The 24,085-nt window shown below is 38.7% G+C and overlaps 1 protein-coding gene across 1 annotated transcript in view; it reads right to left on the bottom strand.

The window, feature by feature from the left end:
* Nucleotides 1-24,085, bottom strand: part of ADAMTSL1 (ADAMTS like 1) — an 863,772-nt gene that overhangs the window by 607,951 nt on the left and 231,736 nt on the right. The window contains 1 exon segment of the mRNA XM_014460878.2: nucleotides 22,658-22,777. Within this exon segment, the coding sequence (XP_014316364.1) occupies nucleotides 22,658-22,777 (120 nt within the window).

Raw genomic sequence — 24,085 nt, forward strand, 5'->3', positions numbered from 1 at the left:
TCTTTGGTTAATCTCTTCCCTCCCCCCAACCCTACATTCCCGTTGAGATTCCTCAGTCTGTTCCATGCTTCTATGTCTCTGGATCTATTTTGTTCATCAGTTTATTTTGTTCATTAGATTCCACATATGAGTAGGATCCTGTGATACTTATCTTCCTGTGACTGGCGTATTTCACTTGGCATAATGCTCTCCAGGTCCCTCCACGCTGTCTCAAAGAGTAAGAGATTTCCAGTAACTCTTCAATGTTGTTGCCCCACCTGTATATGATTCTTCCCCGCTATCCTAACCCACTGGAGAAAGATCACTATCAATTCTTAGTCACCTTGTGGTCTAGCTTCATCTCACAGCTGGCAGGCTTACCCTTTAAAGGCCTTTTTAAAACCTTTAAAACCATTCTCATCTGGACTTGAAAAGTCTGCAGTGACTGGTGAGGTTGGAATACAATCTTGCCATTAGTTTGGCTGCTGGGAATGTGTTGTAAGAGGAATAGGAAACCTGAACAACAGTAGCTTTATTTATTTTGCCCAATAAAAATCTTTGAAAAGCTGGTCCAGATCTGGTACAACGACTCAATGGTCACTGACCCCACTCTTAGTGTAGTTTGTTTAGCACATTTTGTCTAAATATTCTTTATATCTTTTATGTCTCTGGTTGGACAATTTTCATGTACATTATATACAACATTAAAATAAGAACATTAGAAACCAGGAATAAGCTACTTTTATAGTTTGTGCTTGATGTAAAAGCATCTCAATGCATGTACATTGAGTGAATAAAACTCTTAGAAACGGAGTTATATGAGTATTTTAAGTTTGTCAAGCTTTCCTTAAAACCCTACAATGAGTAGATTTCTTTCCATATTTTCTTCAGTATCAAGTCTTCAAAACAGTACTCTAAATATCTTCTTAGTCTTGTAAAAAAATGTAGCACTGAATATTTGTGAAGTAATCCATAAGTTATACCATGAAAGGAATTTAAAAATGTCCTATCCAAGAACCATAGGTTACTGTCATTTACCACGGGAGAGCACTGGAGGATATTATAGCTTCCAAAATCTTATCTCTTTACTCCAAGACTCTTTATGAAGATTAAATTTTGAAAGGGTTCAGCAAGTTTCATACTCAACATTAGACCATTAGACCCACATGACAGGATGCCTTTCTGGGCATCCCCCATTGAAATGTTCAAGTTGTATTACATTTGATCTGTTAATAATCATAATTCAGGCAGTAAACTTGATACTATTTAGTGCACCTAAGAAACTGAAACATAAGCAGTACTTGCCCAGATCAGAGAGCAACTCAGTTTAGAATTTAGTCTCCTTGATATGCACCCAGTGGTAGCATAAAACAAAGTCCAAGGAAACAGGTCTTACCGGAACACCATTATTGAATTATTGAAATATAGAAGGATGATATGTAATAGAATAAATCATGGTAAGAGTAGAAGGGGCAGCAACCAAGTATGCAAGTATTCCTATTAGAAAAGTGAAGCAGAATCAATTAATGTTAAGCATGAGGACAGCAAGAAGATGAAATGACCATTAAAAATGCACCTTTTTCAAGAAAGACTAAACTATCAACATCAAACAACCTGACTCGCATACCTAGTTTAGTTCATCACAAGTAGCTCTTCATTGCATTTACCATAGAAGCCTGGTATGCAGTTATGACTAAAATAACAATACAGTTTTCATTGCTAGAGCCTAAGAATCCTCTTTATTACTCTCTTCTTTCAAAGCCTCCCGTGATATGGTATATTACAACCTCAAGAAATGGAGAGAGAATATGAGCATAATAAAATATGTCAAGAAACCGAGTAAGACAGTCTCTGGAATAATAATCATCACAAAGCCCTCGAAGAATCGATGTCAGTTACCACAGTTATCCGCAGTCTGAAGTGACATCTTAATAAGAGTCCTGGAAACTCATGAAGGCTGGGTCTCGGGCTGGCAAGTGCATTTTCAGCTGGTTAATTAGATTCAAGCAAGAAGCAGCCTTCCTGCGGGAACTGGAAGGAGCTGGTTTTTGAGCTCCGGATCCAGGTGACCTGATGCTCAGCTAAGAGCACCTGTTCTGTCCCAGGGAACAGGCCACTTTCTCCAGGCTGTGGGCTAACCCTGTGGGTTTGTGTCACTAGGGATGGAGGGAACAGTGGCCTTGGAAGAACGCACTGTCTTGCCAGAGAAGCCACCATCTCCCAGCCTTGTTGTTGGGGCTCCAGGGGCAGGGACTCTGGAGCTCCAAGGCCTATCATCAGAAGCTCCTACTAGCAATTTTCAGAGGGTTCATGGGAGGGAGGGACAAGCTAATTTCTTTTGCCTCTCACCCTCATCTGTCAGGCCAGATGACTGCCTGGTGGGCAGCCACCCAGGCAACCTATCAGGGCCTGCTCATAAGCATTCCTCACTGAACCCAGTCCCCAAATGGCACCTTCCAGCAGAAATAGATGACCTACATATTTCTTTTGGAGTTCTCTCCTGTTTCCTTTACCACTGTAAAAACGATTATAAGAGGATAATTTTCATCTGCTTATTTGTAACATCATCTCAGATTTCATGTGGAAATCTGGGTTATTTTGACACCTGCAGGCAGGTTAAAGAGAAAACTGAAAGGCTCATTTGCCCTAGGGCCATGTTAGAGCGAAACCCACTACCCTGGAATGGCAAAGACATAGCGCCACCTCGTGGTCGTTCATCAGAACTATTCTTTTCAGTCTTGCCATGGAATTGGAGAACACTGATGAGAAGAACCAGCAGTTTGTTTAAACCAAAGAGATGGGTTAAGAAAACCGAATAGGGTAAGCTTAATTTAAAAATTAACATGCAATAAAAATTATTTTGGCCAAATTTCAAATAACTATTGTAATTCTTCATCAGGAACACCATGATTTATTTAATGAGGTCCAATCTAGAGAAAGCTATTGCTATAGGCAGAGCCAGAAATTAATTCTTAGTTTGTAAATAGCTGAATTTTCTCCCTGTTTTTGGAACAATCAATAAAAGCCTGGCTTGAAATCTGGTTGAAATAGCCACTCTAATGAACAAAATAAAGGGTAAAATTCAGGCAAGCATAATAACAGCTCTCTGTTTAAAGTGCAAGACTATGCTGGTCGCAAATGACAGTCCCTAATCCTCCCCACTGAAAAGTGACTTCCATGTAATAAAGTCAGCTTAGATGGATAGTCCATTTAAATGGTCGAGGATTAGAAGGAATTGGTCAGACAAGCTTAACTTATTCATATGACATTCCACTTAAAATACACATACACATCATGATATCCTTATGAAAATAAGCTGTCTTCTTAGTCACTGGAATTTGAAAGCAAAAGCTGACACTAAACCATTGTGATTAATATATGACATAGTTGGAAGACTATGTTGCCCTTCATTGCCCTGAATTTCTGAGCTTCTGTGACTATTGTATCATGTTTTACAATTTGCAGCGCTGGAGCCACCACCCCCCCCTCGCCCCCAGGTTACTTATACAACAATGTACATTTCATTTGAAACCTGACCAGGCTCATTCCTGTTCTAGGTAGATGCATCATGACAACCTTTAATTGGGCAAACTGCCAAAATGCAGCCAGTTTAACAGGCCCAGTTCAGTGCTACACATAGACTACTATGCTTATTTGACTTACTTGTTGAGAATGATTTATTGAATAATACTTGATAGAAAGTACAAAACCTTTCAAAGGGCAGTTCTCCGAGAGTTTAAAAGTCCACAAAACTAGCCTGCATTACAAAAAAAGAAAGAAAGAAATTTGAGAAGTTAAAAAAAAACCACATCTTGCCAAACAGTTCTATAATAAAGTAATTAACTTCTGGGAGCCAAAATTTAATTCCTAACAAAAATTAGTTTACATCAGGCTTTTCCTCTGTACAGTTGCAGGGACCTGTGTTCAGGGGGAATGAAAAGGGCATATATATTTTGAACTATGTCATATCCATAACCTTCTTTTTTATTGATTTATAAAATAAAATTGGGGGGAAAAAAACCTTCAATCCTGCCCTCTGGAGTAGTATAAAAAGATTTCTTAGTTTGCAGGATCTGGAATGATGTAAAGACTGGTATTTGGTTGGCATCTAGAGAAAAATCATATAAAGACATCACCTGGCCCGCTATACAGCAAGCGTAGATCAATGGGGAAGTTTGCTGCTTTGTGGTTTACCATGGCAAAATTTACCTAATAATTATGTTTTGTAAATTAACAAAATTTTATCAAAGTAGATTTCAATATTGCTATTCACAGCCATTTCAAAAGCAATTTCCTCTAGGATCTCAATTAGAACAATGTTCTCATGCCCCCACTCCCACCCCCCTCTGTTGGAGGCCATACAGGGCTCGGCCTGGAACTGTGGAGTGGAACTAATTCCTTCCTCTTAACGCCTGTCTCCAATTAGCTGGTGGGAAATAGAAATGATTTACTTAAGAGACAGCTTTTCCCACTTATTCAAGCCTATTACCATTCTCATCCAAGCATCACTCAGACACTAATTGTCTTGGGAAGCTATCTGCATGGTGTTAAAGAGCACAGAGTTGCCAACTTCATGAGCTAAGCAAGTTACTTAACCATCGTATGCCTCAGTTTCCTCGCTTGTTAATTAGGGATCATTTCTATTTCATATTCTTACTATAAAGGTTAAGTGAAAGAAATATGCCATCAGTGTTCAATGAATGAATCATTATCTGATAGGGGAGTAAGCAGATAAGCAATTAACTACCAAACACGAAAATAAACCACAAAGGGCATGTGCAAGATACAGTGAAAGCACCAGGGAGGGTCAAGCCATGAGTCATCTCTACAACTTCCCTGGCAGTGCCTCACCAGAATCCATTAGAATAGCTTTGGGGGGGGGGGGGGGGAACAAAAACAAAACAAAACAAAAAAACACCTCACTACCTCACAGGCCAGCTCTAAGTGTTTCACTATTTTGCTTAAAAAAATAAATCTTAAAATTGTCTAAAAGTTGTCTTCCATTGACTTTTACTCACTCATCCTCATTTTCATGCAGTAATGTCAAATTCTTCCACATTACAGCTATTTGGTAGACAATTACGTCCCCAGATATCTTCTCATGGAAGATCACTCATATAGTTTACATTTTTATGTGCCCATGAGAAAACACAAGTGAGAAGCCAAATAGAAAGATTCTGTAGACTTTACTAGTAAATTCCTAAGAACTTTAAATTCTACAACAGACTGAATACCAATGCCAACCAAGTCCTAATGACTCCTCCTGCCCAGGGTGGACAAGGAACCTGAAGGATGCTCTGGCTCAGTAGCAAAGAGTAACACAGTCAGTTAGAGACTTCTACATGAGGGGTGAGGGGTGCGGGGGTGGTAAGAGTGACAACTATTCACAATCCCTGTTAAAAGGCCTGTGAGCTCTCCTAGGTCTTCCCCACGCCACCACCCAAAGCTGGGATTGTACTGTGTTCATCCTGCATTCCTTGCACCTTGCAGCAAGAATCAATGAATGAAGGGCTTTATTGTACTTTTAACGCACTCCCCAGTATCCACTGAAACCTCATGTTCAGTAACATAAGCAATAGATATCACAGAAAATGTGTGACATTTAAGCAAATTTATTGAAGTACAGGATAAAGGCACTGCTGAATTGTACACAATATATTCTTATTTCCTTCATAATGACAAACAAAATAAATTATATTTGAGTTAGCAAATGAGGACCATGTCAACTGTGAGAATGATTATTCTTTTTCCTTCCTTCCTTCCCTTTATTTTTTCTACCCATCTATCTTTCTTTCTTATTGTTATTTAAATCCTTTAGATCTTTAAATAAATAAGTTAAGGAATAAATAATCTCCAATATGAACATATGGACAGGTTGTGTTTAAATTTTTGTTCTTTGTTTAAAATCTAATGCAGTTTTTCATGAAGTAACAATACTTTAAGTGGTAGTTAGCTTCAAGACTCCAGAGACACTGATAAAAAGAAAAACACATGTTTTTACCATCTCCTATGAGGAATGGATTCCACTTCAAAGAATTACTAGAACCCTAGCTGGTTTAGCTCAGTGGATAGAGTGTGGGCCTGTGGAATGAAGGGTCCTGGGTTCAGTTCCAGACAAGGCACATACTTTGGTTGTAGGCTTGATCCCTGGCCCAGTTAGGGCACACGTGCAGGAGGCAGCCAATCAATCAATGTATCTCTCTCACACTGATGTTTCTCTCTCTTTCTCTCTCTCTCTCTCTCTCTCTCTCTCTCTCTCTCTCTCTCTCCTCCCTTCCCCCCTCCCTCCCTCCATTACATTCTAAAAATCAATGGAAAGAATATCCTCAAGTGCGGATTAAAAGAAAAGAATTACTAGAAAGAGGAGATGACAAGGGATTTAGAAGCGAAAGTCTTTGTTCTCAGTCCTGGTTCCACCATGTGCCAGCTATGGGACACTGGGCAACTCCACCTTTCAATAATCAATACTGTGGGGTGAGAGTGTATTGTTAGCAATGCTGGCACATGATAATACTGCTGATAATACCTACCTCCCAGGATGGCCAGAAAGATCAAATGACTGGATGCAAGGAAAAGTGATTTATAAATTGTGACATGAAATCCCAAATTCAAATTACAGAGAGATTCTTCTCAAAACTCCTTATCTTCGAGACCTCATAAACATGTCAGACAGCTTTTTTTATCAGCCACAGTCACACAAAAAATACTGCAAATTTCTTTTTATACAAATGGGTCTGTCAAAGGGGTTGATGGGCCCTGGCAGTTGTGGCTCAGTTGGTTGGGCATTGTCCCATTCACTGAAAGGTCACTGGTTTGTTTCCCGGTCAGGGCACATGCCTGGGCTGTAGGCTCCATCCCCGGTGGGGGGCATGCAGGAGGAGACAGCTGATCAATGTTATACTCTTCTCTCTCTTCTCTCTCCTCTCTCTCTCTCTCTCTCTCTCTCTCTCTCCCTCTTCCTTCCACTCTCTCTAAAAAAAAAAAATCAATAAAAGTCTTTTTTTTTAAGGGACTGATGGTACGTACTCTGCTTCTATGGTAAGGAATATCGTTCCCATTTTACAATTGGTAAAACTAAGACTCCGGCAGTGGCATGACTAGTATGTGCTTGAACTAGAACTAGACAACACACTTCACATTTCTGCAGCAACGAGGGCATTTCAATATTTGCTCACATGACCTCTTCCTACTTTAAACCTCATGAGATGCACAGAAGACCATGAAAAATACACACTGCAGCATATCTATAGGATGGTCATCAGCTGATCTTTGTTTCCAATGCCAGATGTCTTTTCTGCTCGGCAGCAGAGGCCAAGCTGTTACAAGGTGCGTGGAAGTAGGTTGTACTTGAATTTTCAGTGCAAGTATTTATTTATAACTCAAAATTCTAACTTCAGATTCTATAAGCATTCTGGCATTGTGAGAAAGGCATATGTAACCTTTGATCAAAATATTTCCTTATTTTAAACTCCTTTTGAATTAATTATAAGGTAAATACCATATTCTCAGTTCCAAGATGCAAGGTCAAACACTTCTAATGCTAACTCAATAATTATGATTTTTTTCAGTTGTATCATAGATCTCTACCTTCTGACACAGAATATACGTTGCCTAATATATCCACTGCTTGTGGACTCAGAGTCATAATTATGAACACCATTGATTGTTCAATTATGCTTTGATAGATTATACCAGTGGTTCTCAACCTTCCTAATGCCACGCGACCCTTTAATACAGTTCCTCATGTTGTGGTGGCCCCCAATTTCATTGTTACCAATTGAACATAATTAAAGCATAGTGATTAATCACAAAAACAATAGGTAATTATATGTGTTTTCCGATGGTCTTAGGCGACCCCTGTGAAAGGGTCGTTCGACCCCCAAAGGGGTTGTGACCCACAGTTTGAGAACCGCTGGATTATACTGATGTATAAGGCTAATAGTTACTATGCTGAATTGGTTCAGACAGCCATGTGATTTTTTTTCAACTCAAATCTTTTGTTTTTACATGTCTATCTCCTTGTTAGTAATCTCTTCCCTCATTACTATTGATGCCTGATTTGACTGGCAATAGCTCTCTTTTTTGTAGTTTAAGAAACCAATGTGTTAGTTTTCTATGCTGCATAATAAACTACCACAAACGCAAAGGCTACACACAACACACATATTACTGTACAGTTTCTATGGGCCAGCAAAGTGCCAGCCAGGGCTGGGTTCTCACCTGGTGGCTCATTTGGGGAAGGGTTCTCTTATGGGAAGGGTCGTTAGCAGAACTCATTTCCTATGTCTTTAGGACTCGGTATTTTATCTCTTCAAAGCCAACAGAAAGTAGAACAAGACTCTCAAGTAAGTTTTCTAGCAAGAGGGAGCCTAACATAATATAATTACAGGAATGACACCCAATCACCTTTACCATACTCTATTGGGTAGAAACAAGTCACAGGTCTGCCCCAAATGTAAGGCCATCAATACCAGGAGGTGGGGGTTGGGAGGGACTACCTTACAATCTGTCAGCCATACCAACGGACCCACTTAGAATTGAATAAAAGTTAGAGTAATAAAACCAGAACAAGAGACTATGAGCCTTGGTGAGTTAACTAGAGCTATTTTCATGATTTCCATTTTAATTACTTTCTGAATCTTGAACATGTTCTGGATGGTCCCAGCTACTCCACATGTGGTTTTTAGACATGTGGATGAGTTCTCACACCAGAGGCCACAACTTTCAAAGAATAACAATGCTGCCTCCTCTTTTCATTCTTCTCTAGATGGATTGTGAAAATGCTGGTCCATTCACTGTCATTCCTGCATTAAAATAGTTTGTTATTAAGTCAGTTGACTCTGTCTCTGCTCAGTAACTGGAATGCCTAACCCCTGGAGAAGACCAGGACTGTGCCTTTTCTCTGGTGACATTCCCATGATGATGGGCAAAGTGAAAGGGACTCCTGGAAGAGAGGAAGCTTATCTCCTGAAGCCCTGTGCTGTTTGATATTGATGTGTGTTTTTAAATCCTTGTAAAAGTTCTACTTAGAAAAGACTTCAACAATCCTAGATAAACTTGAACAAAATCGTTATGTCCTTACTATATCCACCAGTCTGGAGCTTATTTAAATTAGTTTCTTCTTCCAAGTATTAAAAAGTCAGCTCCCTATGCCTTCTTCAGTACCATGAGGTGGAGGTCATAGGCATCAGATTTGATGTGCTTAACTACTTAGACTGCAGTTGCAATCAGAATTTAAATTCTTTTCGAGCAGTTGTTTGGAGAACAAAAAAATGTACACACCAAGTGGAATGAACTTTGGAATTCATTCAAAGAAAATCAAATGCTTGTCACTTCTGTCAGCATTTGTTACATTTAGGAATTGTTTTTTGGGGTGATGAAATAATCTCTCCCTCTTTTAGACAGCCCTGGGAAATAAGGCAACGGGGCAAATTATTCTATGACCAAATCCTACCTGAAAGACAATAGCTCTTATTTTAAATCACAATGAAAACTTGTTTGCCCTAGTCATGGTATTTAATGACTTTGTGCTTTTTACAACTATGTAAAACTTAATTCTGTAGTGCAGATTCAAAATAATAAAAGTTTAGCAGTACATGAATCTTCAAAACTGCAACAATGAAATTATGCCCAAGTTCACCCAATCTGTAAATAAAGCCTGGACTATTCATTTTTGTATAATTTACTGAATGTAGTACATAAACTAGTATGGTGGAATAATTATTTGAGATAGTAACTGATTTTTTTCATTTGTTCCACAAAATATGGGGTTGTCACCACTAACCACAAGTGAGAGATTATCAGACCAGGCCAGAGTACAAAGAAGTTGATAATTCAGTAATGCGGAGGACGGTTAAAAAATCAATTATTTAATAGTAGACATGATTTGATAGCACACCATTTTTTTCTCATGCACACTTCTCCTAACTACCTCCACAGTATATGACCTTATAGAAGCTGAGGAGGAAGAGTATGGAGAGAATTCAAGATGGACATGTCTAGAAACTGTATGCCCTTCTCACCCTCCAGAAAGAGTCTTGCTTGGAAAAAAGGAAGCATGTACCTCTACTTAAGTTTTATGTCTTGGGATCTTAGAGAAGAAAAGACATTGTCTACTTGGTCTTAATGGAAGGGGAAATCAAGCTTCAGAGGTAAGTCCTTTATGGTATCCTGGTGGCATGACATACAAATCTAGCATGAAAGAGACTCCAAACTCACATGTCTATTCCCTCAGCTCTGGTTTCCCTTGGCTTGGGAGTCGTCTATGGATTCCAGAGGGACTCTGGAATTACCAAAGGAAGAGCAAAGTGATGGCCTGTCTGCCAGAATGTTCATTACTGAAAATGCTTGGGCAGATTCCCAGCAGGAATCTGATGGAACAGGCTGCTACTTGGCAGGTAGGTAGTAACAAGTATCCAGAGCCCTGGTAACACCTTGAGTAAGAGGTCAGATTAAAATTACACACCTTTCCCCTCTTCTCTGTGGTGGCATTTACATATGCTTCCCAGAGAATGGGGGAGAGGGGGCAGGGGGCAGTGAGGAGCACATACAACAAACAATCATAAACCCAAATAACTAATGTATTAAATTTACCTGGAAGGAACTACAGTAACTTCCTGCATCAGGATAAATGAGACGGGGCGGTATAAAACAAAAATATATTCAATTACAAAAAGGAACCAAAGTCACTCAAAAGTCACCTAAGTGTGTGACTGTGACATTTATATCGACCGTATCTATGTTTGAGTGGGAAAAATTACAAATTATGAAATACAAATTTAAAAAATACTTTTTAAAGTCTATAATAACAGTTCTATCTCTGGAGATAATGGATATTCATTAAACTTTAAGAAGCTTTAAGAAGCCAAGTAGATTCTTACTGTCTTCCCATTAAAACCAGCCTTCTCTATATCTCTTTTGAGACCACATGTTCCTCTGTGTGAATTTTGGTACTGCAATTAAGAGATTTGGACAATTTTTGACCCAATATTTATCATAATACAGTCACAGAGTAGGTAAAATTATGGTATAGAATCAGATATGCCATAAATACACAAAACATTCTGTTTTCATGGGTATACTAGTAAGTCAGAACCTGTCTAAAGAGGAAACTCAGACAAAGCCTATGTAAATGTGGCCAAGCTTTAATGTATGTTGCACATATCACGTACACGGATTATGTACAGCAGAGGTTCATGTGCACACAGTTTGAAAGAGAATATTTCTGCTCTAAGGTATGACTGCCTGAGCTTTTAATTGCCTTGAAAACTAAACTCTTGAGATCCATGTGTATTGTTTAATAATAACAATAAGAGTACAATAAACATCTATACTCCTAAATGGTCAAAAACTGAAAATATCTTCAATACAGTTTTTCAAAAAGATATAATACCTAACTTAACTTATTAAATAAAAATATATCTTATTTCGGTCTGAAAAAAAAAAAGATGCTTCCCCTCTCAAAGCAAGCCATATGCTTACCAGGACCATATGGGATCATCTGGGAGGGAAAAGTGAAAAGAAATTTATCTTATTGCATCCCATTAGGTTTCAAAGGAAATATGTGCTTTAAATATCTAAATAAAAGTAAACTTAATAAAACAGGTCACCTTCTTCAGCTGTGTGTGTGTGTGTGTGCTTGTGTCTTGATAATTGACATCATGCTTTCAATTAGTCCAGAAAAGTATTTTAGAATGAATGATGGAGGCAGTCTAGTAACAGAAGAAATCTAGTCCTACTCTATAAAATCACATGAATAACTATAATCACTTAACTTTATATATTACTAGAGGCCCGGTGCATGAAATTCTTGCATGGGTAGGGTTCCTAGGTCTGGGCGGCAATCAGGGCCGATCAGGTTCCCCGCCTTCTCCTTCCCTCACTCCCTCAGTGCCCCACCACCGCCGCTGGTCGCCTGCCATGTTCAGCGCACAGCATAATGAGCGATTGGACTCCCTGTCTCCCGGTCGAACTCCTGAGGGGACAATTTGCATATTAGCCTTTTATTGTATAAGATAAAAAACACAAAATCCATTAAAGATGACTTTTTCTCCCAAACCAGATGATCACTTTTGATAGCAAGAGAAAGCCTGTTAGTGTAGCAGGTAGGAGCATAGACTGTGGAACCAGACTGTTGGATTCAAAACCAGGCTCCACTACCTACAAAGGGTGTAACTTTGACAAGTTAGTTAACTAATCCGTGCCTCGGTTTTCTCATAAAATTATCTTGATATTATCTGAAGTGTTTGCCATTATCATTATCATCATCGATGCAACAAATTTAGCCAGTTTCTGGTAGATGATAAATGTTTGCTGCTGTTGTGCTCACTGCCATCACCATCACCACCAGCTGCTCCACAGTTCAACCAGTTATCCTGCATTCGCCTTACATCAGGGAGTACTGGTGCTGGGGCAGTCTCTTCATATAAAGGAGAACCACTGAAATATGTTGTGACAACCTTCACTCTCTCTTTTGAGCTACCCTCCTTACATTAGTGGGAATAAAGATTTTTGTGTCTTTGTGCTCTTCTCTTTGACACTTCATAGACTACAGAGTTTTTAAAATTGAAACGCAATTCATATACCATAAAATTCACCCTTTTATAGTATATTCTTCAATGTTTCATAGTATATTGTGCAACCATCACCACTACCTATTTCTAGAACATTTTCATCACACCCCCCAATCTTAAAACCACTGGGAAATGAATTTTGTATTCAACATACACATTTTTGGGATTTAGGGCAATTATTGTTATCACTATGGGAGAGACTGTTAGCTACTCACTCCAAAGTGTGTTCCCCTTTCTCTCTTAAACTAGGTATGTAGCTGCCCAGGATAAAAACTGCATGGCCCAGATACCCCTGAACCTAGCCATGGCTCTGTAACTAAGGTCTTGCCAATAAACTATTAAAAGAGATACTGAGTGACAGCTTCTGGGACAGTCCTATGAGGCAACTGATGTATGTATGCCTTTTTCTCTGTCACTACCTTATTGCTTGTCCCTTCCTCCATCCCACTGCCTAAAATATGGGTTGTAATGACTAGAGTTCTGGTAGCTATTTTGGGTCACAAGGTGCCCTTGAGAATCAAAGCCTAGAATGATTTAAGAGAAAATGAGAATGAGCCTTAGTCTCACGCACCTTTGATCATACTGGCCCTGAAATTTTTATCTCTAAAAAATGGCTTTTACACAGGAGAGAAACAAAGGTCTCTGTTTATGTCGTTATTTGGGGAGGTTTCAGTCACATACAGTGGAATTAATACTAAATAGCATAACCTTACAATATTCCCATTGGTGCCATACATTTTGAGTTGCCGAGAAGGTAGAGTACTTGAAAAGCTGATACCAATTTATTTCACTCTTCTTGAGAATTATACTAAATTGGAGTTCATCACAGAACACCATAGTTTGCAACAACTTATTTAACTTAGCTTTCTACATATATGCTTCAGACACTCACTCATGTATACTTTGGGGTACATGTCATACATGAAAATCAATCATCTCCATAGAAACTTGGGACAATTACCTACAGGGGCAACTGGTCATACTGTCAAACCAATCTACTAAATTGTACTTTCAAACTGGTGACCACACATATAGCCACAGTTAACTCCATTAAAGCTCAATGGAGTGTACGAAGCAATAACTCATGTGGGCATCTAATTGCAAACTAAAATAAGGTCCACCTGAAATGTGTTTAGCAGCTCCTTTGAACCGGCTTCATGAATAATCAAGTTCAATCTTCTGGAAAAAAAACAACAACACCACCACAACAAAATAAAGTGCTATATTTGAACACTTTCCTATTAAAAGAATGAACTATCTTCAAATGATACTTACAATCTAAATCAGTGATGGCGAACCTTTTGAGCTCAGCGTGTCAGCATTTTGGAAAACCCTAACTTAACTCTGGTGCCGTGTCACATATAGAAATTTTTTGATATTTGCAACCATAGTAAAACAAAGACTTATATTTTTGATATTTATTTTACATATTTAAATGCCATTTAACAGAGAAAAATCAACCAAAAAAATGAGTTCGCGTGTCTCCTCTGACATGTGTGTCATAGGTTCACCATCACTGATCTAAATACTCTGCCATTACCCTGGTGAGCTTACATTAAAAAAAAAACACACAACACATTTTGACAGTGAGAATTAAAATGTTAATATTCTAAACCCCTAGAGAGCAAGAACTGCTTAACTCATCTTTAAGATAGACTAGTGTGTTGAATATAGTAGGTGCTCAGTATTGCTGAGATGACTCAGTATTCTTTAAATGCATATCATCTTAATCATTTAAGTAAGAGACCTGTTTTGTGACCTTGGGAAAATTACTTTTCTTTTTTATTTCTTCATTTGTTAGGATTAATGAGATATGTAGGCAAAGTACCTTAACAGCACCTGTTATGGAAGAGATAGACAATACATGAGAGTTGCTATTCTCATTACTACGGTTGTTGATATATCATAAAACATAGTTTTTGTTTAAAATATCTATTGCAGATGGTCTACAATATGTAGAAAAAGATAAATAAAGATAAAGTAGGAGGAATGCCACAAGAAATGCAAAGCATTTTTGGAACAGTATCCAAGAATTAACTCCTATTCTGAATTTTTTGACTGTCTATACCACACTACAGCTCTATCCACACCCTTACTTGCCTATCCTCCCTTCACCATTCTACCCTCTGAGATCTCATGATTTTCTACTTCCTTTCACAAACTTTCTCTAATATTCCACTCCTGGCTTATCATCCTTGCAGATTAAAAGCCTAGTCATGGACTCCACATCTGTGGTGGGTCCTCTGAGCAGCATGGAAAGGCAGGGCAGTGGCTGGTTCCATGAGCAAAGCCCATGACTGCTCAGAGAGACAAGCTCACTCTGAGGACCAGCCTGAGGGCAGCTTTCTGGAGCAGGTGAGACTTGAGGTGGGTTAGTAAAGGGGGCTTAGAGAAAAGGAAGACCTGCCAGGCCGAAGAGGCCCTGTGACCTGGTAATTTCATATGGGAACAAAGTGTGGTCTCAGCAGGCTGGAGGGAAGAAGGTCTAACTGGATGTCAGAAATGAGGTTAGAGGTCAGGAGGGGCAAGATGAAGGGGTTTTGACAGTAAACTGTGTTGAGGAACATGACCTTACAGAAACACCTACTTGGCTTTGACATGCACATACTCATTGTATGAAGGGCCAAGTGGAGCTTTAGGCATATTATGTTAGTACAGGTCCAGACAGAATGAATGGGCAGCCAATTGATGTTTGTGGAGAATTGGAAAGGAAGGTGAGTCTACTATAGGTAGGAAGACCTAACTTCAGAAGCACATAATTGATTTTGACATAAAACATAATTTGAATAGAAATCAAAAAAGTTCATCAAATAGTAAGGAATTTGAATTTTCACTAAATATCTAATTTGAAACAGTATCCGAGGGCTATAACAACATCTAGAACATGTTTATCTTAAAGCTCAGGAAAACAAGGTTCAGAAAGTTGAATGACTTGCCTGATGTCTCCCAGCCAGTTAGAGATAAAGCCTCAACCTGACATCACCACCCCTCCCAGGCTTTAGGCTCTACAAACGACACTGTCCCATCAAATCCCACAGTCCTAGTGTTGGTAAAACCTTTTCACCGTAGATAAATATATCTTCTCTTAGCAAAAGTTACATGTGCATATCTAAGTATTCCAGATATTTAGTCTTTCTTTTTAATATTCATTTTCCTTTGCCAACATCAAGTTGAAATCAAACTTAATAACACAAAAGAAAACTAAAATGTGCTCCTTCTCAAAACTTTCCATTGGCGATAATGCTATTACTTTTTAACCTGAACCAAAATATGACATTTTTCTTCTTCCTTAAAAGTTACTATTAACAAAGGTAACATAGTGTACAGAATTTTAAAATCAATATTTAGAGACTAGGAGCCCAGTGCACAAATTCGTGTGGCGCCGCCCACCCTCGAGTTGCCTCGGGCTGGTCCCGCCTTCTCCTGCCTCCCCGCCTCCCCACTTCCCCACTTCTGCCTCCCCGCTTCCACCCCCATCTCCCGTCTTCATAGCAACGCCCGAGGCATGAGCAGGTAGCCTCCTGATGATAGGAACTAATAAAGAGCTAATATGCTAATGGTCTGATTGTGACATGTTACAGCATCCTGGCTAATTTGCATATTACCTCTTTATATGTATAGATTATATCCACTCAATAATATTATTCTGGTACATATGTCTTTTTAATGTTTTGCTTCAATTGTCAATCTGATTACAATCTCAATTTTAAAGGCCTAAATTTCTACCTACTTTGAAATAACACCTAATCTAAAAAATATGTCTATCTGAATTAGAAGATTAAAAAAATAAACTCTAAGAGGATATGCTGCCTCAAAGGCACACTTTGCCCATGCCTACAACCCATAGTATTCTCTTACATTTTCTTAAATTCAGGTGACAGGAGTTTGGTGCCAAATGACCTTGGCTTTCTGCTACAGTTGTGGGCAACTATTTCTCTCTAGCGGCCTTCAACTACTGATGGTCAGCACCTCCACACACACCTAAGCCATAGCTGCCTACTAAGCATAGGCATTTAAACTCCTCACGGAGGCTGATCTGTTCAGCTCTCCCTTACAAACAACTAAGGAGCTCCTTTGAAAGTTACTTGTCTTTCCAGGAGATGAATTAGTTCTTTATATTAAGGATATTTAGTACAAGGAAGCAATCAGTTATTCTCTGGTACCCCAAGTGATTTTCTGAGGTGTAATTTTTTTTTCTTTTTACCTTTTGGACTTTTTATCCAAGGATAACATGCAGAGAGAAATGTGCATGAATCTTAAATCAGTCTGTAGAGTTAGTTTATGCTTATTAGGAAAGTTTGAAAGTTAAGCAGCAAATAGTCCGCTCCTCACATTTATAACTTTTGCTAAAGATATTTGACATTCATTCCTAAGTATGCTAGTTTACTTTAGGATAACTATAAGTGGAGACTATCTCAGGAATGTAAATGGTAACTTAAAGGAACAAAGTCGGAGTTCATGCCTAGCAAGAATTTATTTGGTATTGAAATTTCACCATTACTGACAAAGTTCTCTTTGGGCAAGACCTAACAGTGTGAAACCTGAAATATCCTCAGAAAGAGTCCTTAAATTCATGTGTTTTTCAAATATTTCTAACTGATGTTAAATTTTTAAAACAAAATTATATGTTTTGAGAGGTTGTTTGACCTTAAAGATCTGCTTTCCTGAGTGCTGGGATTTTTAATGTTTCACATTTTATTACTTCCAGTGTCTTTTAAGTAATTAATCTTGATATCTATTTGTTATTTGGAATAAATGACAGAATCCTAGCAAATAGCGGACATCTCATAAACAACAGATAGGAACTGTATAAGCTGTAAGGAAATTAGAACTTGATAAAGAAAAAAAAATTTCCCCCCTTAAAGGATAATGGTTTTCTCCATAAATTCCAAAGGTCAAGTGTAAAAAAGTAGTCCCTCTCCTTAAAGACTGAGATTCATCATCCTGACATTATTTACTGGAGTCGCAGTTCATGAACTGATAGGAGGCCCCATGATCGTGTGTTCTGTTGTCTTACGTTTGACTACTCCTTAATTATACTGTGAGGCAAAAATGCACATAGTGTATATATTAAATCTTGGACATTGACTTTGTCACTTTATGCCAATTCAACCACTGCTAATAAAAATAGCATTTACGCTGAAACCGGTTTGGCTCAGTGGATAGAGTATCGGCCTGCGGACAGAAAGGTCCCAGGTTTGATTCTGGCCAAGGGCATGTACCTGGGTTGTGGGCACATCCCCAGTAGGAGATGTGCAGGAGGCAGCTGATTGATGTTTCTCTCTCATCGATGTTTCTAACTATCTCTCTCCCTTCCTCTCTGTAAAAAATCAATAAAATATATTAAAAAAATAGCATTTATTTTACATGTATTTAAGGATATTTCAATCAGAAAAAGTTCAGTAAATAATAAATTTTCCTGTAACCAGTAGCTATGTAAGCATATATTAACATTTAATCTTATATATTATAGATATGGTTGAAGTGTACTATGTCCATCTCTCCAATCCTATTTCCCTTCTTCTCTACCTGTCCATTAAGTAACCAATGTCACTAAGTTGGAACATATTTTTCCCCACCCATTTTTATATATAACTAGTGACCCGGTGCACAGATTTGTGCACATCGAAAGGAAATTAATTAGAAGGTGGCCAGCGGGACTGGACAAGATGGGCCAAACATGCCCTGAAACCAACCTCCCACAGTTCCTCCCCGGTGTCTGCAGAGTGAGGGGGTCCCTCCAGCAGGCGGGGTCCCTTGGCCTGGCCTGTGGGGATTGGGCCAAAACAGGCTCTCTGACATACCCCGAGGGGTCCGGGATTGGGAGAGAGTGCAGGCCAGGCCAAGGGACCCCACTGATGCACAAATCCGTGCACCAGGCCTCTAGTCAATTAATAAAAACATAGTAGTCACTAATCAATGAGGCTTTATGAAGCTATAAGCAGCTTTGAGCAAGTGTGCTTATGCAATTAAGTGTTAATTCCTTCTTCTCTTTATGCCACAAACACTTAGGAAGAAAAGTAGATCACACTTTTGTGTAATTCTGTCAAGAGTGTACTGAATGAATTTAGATGAGAAGATGCTAATGAGGGAGCAAGAAGGCAAGTCATTTTTTAGTAATATAAATCTTCTTGACACACTGCTACTTGTATTTATATCCACTCAATACTCCACAGTAGTAGCCAACAGAGAAGTATAATTAAGCTAATTAAATTATTATTTTTTCAGATCTTATCAGTTAAATTCTAATGTTTCCTTTCCATTGGCAGGGTTAAAGAGGAAGTTAGTGGACACCTTGAAAACATATGGAAATAGTTATATTCCATTTTACATCATTGTATGTGTGTTGGGTGAACTAATTTTTCAGTTCATGGAAATAATACTTACCCCCAACCTTTCTCAACCCCTGCCAAACTGAAGGGAGAAAAAAAATGGATCGAAAGCAGAATCATTCCTAATAAACTGCATGTTTTGTTTTAGTTGAGCTTCAGAAAATTACTGACTTGACCTAGAGAACAAACTCTATCTTTTCACAGGCAATCTTTAAAAAGGAGCATTCCTGCGGATCCCGCCCGAAAGCTCACCTCTCTTCCACAAAGGACACCTCTATGTCACCAGTCATTAAAACGACCATTCTACCTTCAATTGGAATAAATATTTAAATAACTTTTCTTTTCTACCAAGGTACAATAGTGGCTTAAATAACCGGTTTGTGAACCACAAAGCTATTGGCAAATGAGATTTGCACTAATTACATACTGAAGAAACTCCCCATTCTGTAATGACTTTCATGTTAATTATTATCCTGATTTTGTATCTGGCTGACAACCAAAAACAACTGTGATCTGTTCCTGGACTATTCCAAGAATGAATAGCAGCCTTTGACAAACATCCTATTTCTGTAAACAATGCAAACCATATACATGCAGAGTTCCGCAATGATTCCAAGTTTAGCTGCCTGCTGTGGATCCTAGACAAATGGCTCACTTGGATTGCTGTTCACAGTGTGGTGAATGAATGGAATTAGCCCTCTGAGAGGAAGCTAACTAGAAAGTTTCTCGAATGCAATGTAAAAGTTAATTGTGCCAAAAGGCCCTAATTGAGAGGGAGTTGAGGAAATGTTACTTAAAGGTCAAAAATCAGCCCCCTCTCCCAAATTAAACGTTTAGGTGAAAGAGTTTCACAAATAAGTTAGGATGTTCTGTTTTACAAAAATTATTGAAAGAACAAAGGTTATAAAGGAGAAAAATTTTAAAAAGAAAATAACAATAGTTTTACCCAGAAATGTGATAAGATGTATTCTGCAGTTAATGTTACTTCTGTTCAAAATGTTATATGTATTGGGGATAAATTTGTTAGTTCCACAATTACAAATTTACATTATTTACTATAAACTTACACACTGACTTAAAAGGATAGAATGGCCAGAACCGGTTTGGCTCAGTGGATAGAGCATCGGCCTGTGGACTGAAGGGTCCCAGGTTCGATTCCGGTCAAGGGCATGTGCCTTGGTTGCGGGCACATCCCCAGTGGGGGGCATGCAGGAGGTGGCTGATCGGTGTTTCTCTCTCATCGATGTTTCTAACTTTCTGTTCCTCTCCCTTCCTTTCTGTAGAAAATCAATGAAACATATTTAAAAAAAAAGGATAGAATGAAGATAATCCCCAATGTTCTTTCCTCACCTCATTAAAAACAAGATATCCGTACCATTTTAACAATAATTTGCATTTAGAAGGACTTTCACATTTATAAGGCCCCTTACATGCAGTGTTTTCAACATAAAATACTAACAACAGAGCAATACTGGTAGAGGATAGTCACAGTGTTGTTGTTTTTTCCCTCAACAAACACTTAACACAACTGAGCATTTGTTATTTCCAAGGACAGGACTAGATGCTTGGGAGGTGAGAATCAACATGTATCCCCACCTCAAGGAGCAGAGCTACTAAGTCCAGTAGGAGAGGCGAAATAAGTGCATAAATGTTTAGGATACTAGAGAGGACTTACTTGAAAGCAGACAGAATTGTACAAACAGATTATGTTGCTCAACTATTTTTCCTCTCACCCACCTGTGCTTGCCAAGTGGTGTTTGTGACCTATACCAGGAAGCTCTCTGGAGGATTCTCCCATTCTGCTACAGAGCCTCCTCCCAATAGAGCAGAAACTCACAAATAAGAGGCACAAAAGGAATTTCCACTTTCCTGGCTATTAATGCATGTAACAACTCATGTTTAAATTCTTTACCTTAGACAAATACAGAGATGGTGGTGATTTCATCTTTTCATGTCTAGAACATAAAGTTACACTTTAAAAGTTTTATGTCCTCTGGCCCAAATGAAGTGCTCAGGGAGAGAAAGACACACCTTACACAGAAATCGTTAGAATTTCACAAATGTATTATGAGACTGAATTAGCTTCTGGTATTTAGGAAGCTTTGATCTTTTCTTTTTCCCCTCACATTTTCTCATATAACCCAGGTTCTGACAGTGTTGGTAGGCAATTCCTCTTTCAGGTTTAATGCTTCAGTCTACTCCCTGACTCATGACTTCAGTAGGTTTCAGGAAATTCAGCAGCATGCACCCTTTTTATTATGATGTAAATCAATGTAATGCCATGTAATGACAATGTTCATGACACTTTCAATGCTTGTCAAGTGACAAAAATTGTTTTTAGTGACACCACTATAACAATTCTATTATGTTCATAATGAGTTCATACTATTCAATTTCCTTTACAGTATAAATTATGTAATAATTAGACTTGCTTATGAAGTGTGAACACAGTATCCACATAGTGGCACTTTCCAGGACTTTGAATAAACCAAATCCCAAATCAGCTAACATATTTTAGATTTTGCATAATATCAAATGGGACAAAATTGACATGCACCTACAAAATATTGTTCACAGAAAGGAGGAATAAAATTTAGGTGGCAATGTGTGTGTACCAGAGTAGATCACACACACACAAAATAAAAGCTTAAGCAAACAACAAAGTTTAAAAGGTATGCTCTGCATATTCAGATTTTACTGATAAACACACACAGACACACACACACACACACATACACACACCATATGAAAATTAATTATAGTTCCCTTGGAAACTTTGCCCCTGTTCCTGCCCATACTGGGGCACAAGCTCTGAGAAGGATTTGAATGTCCATCATAGAGAGGATGGGAATGACAAAAGCAATAAGAGGTGGCCTGTGAGTGGCTTGGGAAGCTAATTTACTCAATGTCTGCAAGAGAAGTTTATGAGACAAATATGCAAACACATTCTTTCAGGAGGACTATAAGGAGGCAGAGCAGAGGAGGCAGAAATAAAGACACGTATACTTGCTAAGGCATTCTCTTCTGTGATCCTACCATTTTATGATTGAACAAGAAATCCATGGTCTTGTGCACACAGCATCCTCTAATTACAATGTGAGTCCTTCTGAGCACAAGGTCAGCACCATGAAGAGCCACATTTAGAACCTTCTGAAGTCACCAATCCAATTCTCACACAAAGTACAATTACCAACCATAGTTTGATTTGCAAGCAAAAGGAACCTGCATCTTGACCTCTCCTGTCAATGATACTGCTTGTTTTCACTTAAGAGATCATTTTTCTAGACTTTTCCCCCTCAAAACCACCACCAGAGAAACAAACTTTCATAAAATAAATATGACTAACACTTTGAAGTAAAAATATCCACAAAGAAGCTAGGATTGGAAGATGGTGGAATTTCCATTGATCCATAAAACAACTTGGGCTTTAAATATAAACCTCCTTTTTTCTTCACTCATTTAAATTATTACCATTTCATGTTTGGACTGGCTGGCAAAACATCAGTTATTTTCATGTGAATCCTCCACATGCTGCCCCAAACAAACTTGAACGCTTGAGTAAGAAGTTTGAAGCTTGCCAGACTCAGAGAAAGTCAGTAAGGTGTCCCGTACAGTCTGTCCACAGCCCTACCACTTTGCTTCCCTCTCCTTCTCACAGATACGAGAAAATACCATCCAATCCTCTTCAGATTTGCTAAAACCAACAACCATGGCAAGTGAGAAAAAGCAATTGAACTTCTGTGTTTCTAAGAATACATAGGAGAGACACTGTACCGGGTCTTCAGTTCTGTGACTATTCAGGAGGTCAGACAGGAAATCTTCATAATATTGCACTCTTCCAACCAGTGGATATTCCCTCAGGAAAACAAGCCCTTCATGTTGGTCTCCGCATACCTAGAGAGATAAGATAGCTGAGTTAAGCCTTTAGACAGAGCCTGGAGGGAGGGGGCACAGAGGAATTAATGTCTCTGAGTTGTAGAAACTTCTTGGATTCATTTCAAGTCTGATTAGAGCAATCAAAAACAACGCGTGCAAATACATATTAATGTGATAGCCACTAAAAAATTCTGACATGTGGCTAAGCCTTGATTGAATGCCAGAAAGTCCCCTGCTAAGTTGGTGCCTCTTAATTGACTGGTGCACATGGTGATTATAGCTTATCTTTGTGGCCAGCTCCAGTGTGGTCAGGCTCCTAGACTCATTCCACTGGGTTACTCATCTGTATGTTTGTGTCACATCAGGGTCTTGGATCCACAGGGATCTATTCCTAGCCCCATAGATCTGAGTCCCACCGATTTGAGCATCAGGTGGATCCTGATGTCCTATTAAATATCTAGGACAGGATATGTGGGATAGGAGCTGGCCTGAGCCCAGGACTGACTTCCTGAGTTAATCAAGTGCTTTAGAACCAAGATGCACTTGAGCTACTCTGGAGGGAGGTACTGGAGAACTTTTATCTAGAGCTTATCACATACCAGGTTCTTTACACTTGCTATCTTGCACCAGCCCCAGGAGGTGTCGGTTATTAGCCACACTTTACAAATTAGGAACTGGAGGCACAACGGGTTTCGGGAATCTGCCAAGTTAGTAAGTGTTGAAATCAGGACTCAAATACAGGACTGACTCTAAAACCCTTTTCTTTTAATTATATCGCTTTACTACTGAACTACTCAGACCTCCTCTGGTGTAGGATAAACTATTAAATAACTCCTATAAATTCAAAGAATAATCAATTCACCCAGGACTGATATCAGCATTATTGGATTGCTGAAAAAATATGAAATAATATATGCAAAGTACTTAGTGAAGTGACTCGCATATAGTAAGCATTCAATAAACAGCCATCATTAACAAAAGCACATGCTGCTCAAGGAAAAATCTACACATTTAACATACATGAAGTACTTGGATATTTACATTTGTAATAGACATTATAAATGGGTATTATATTACCTTCACATTATCTTTATATTGTTTTAACTTTCAACTTTTATACATTTTTAATTTTATAACTTTATATGGTACTAGTGGCCCAGTGCATGAAATTCGTGCATGGAAGGGGTGTCCCTCAGCCCGACCTGCACCCTCTCCAATCTGGGACCCTTGGGGATTGGGCCTAAACCAGCAGTCAGACATCCCTCTTGCAATCCAGGACTAGATCACCCCTAACCACTGCCAGCCTGATCACCCCTAACCACTCTG

Source organism: Myotis lucifugus, unplaced genomic scaffold (assembly GCF_000147115.1).
Source record: "Myotis lucifugus unplaced genomic scaffold, Myoluc2.0 scaffold_144, whole genome shotgun sequence".
Classification (NCBI taxonomy): Eukaryota; Metazoa; Chordata; class Mammalia; order Chiroptera; family Vespertilionidae; genus Myotis; species Myotis lucifugus.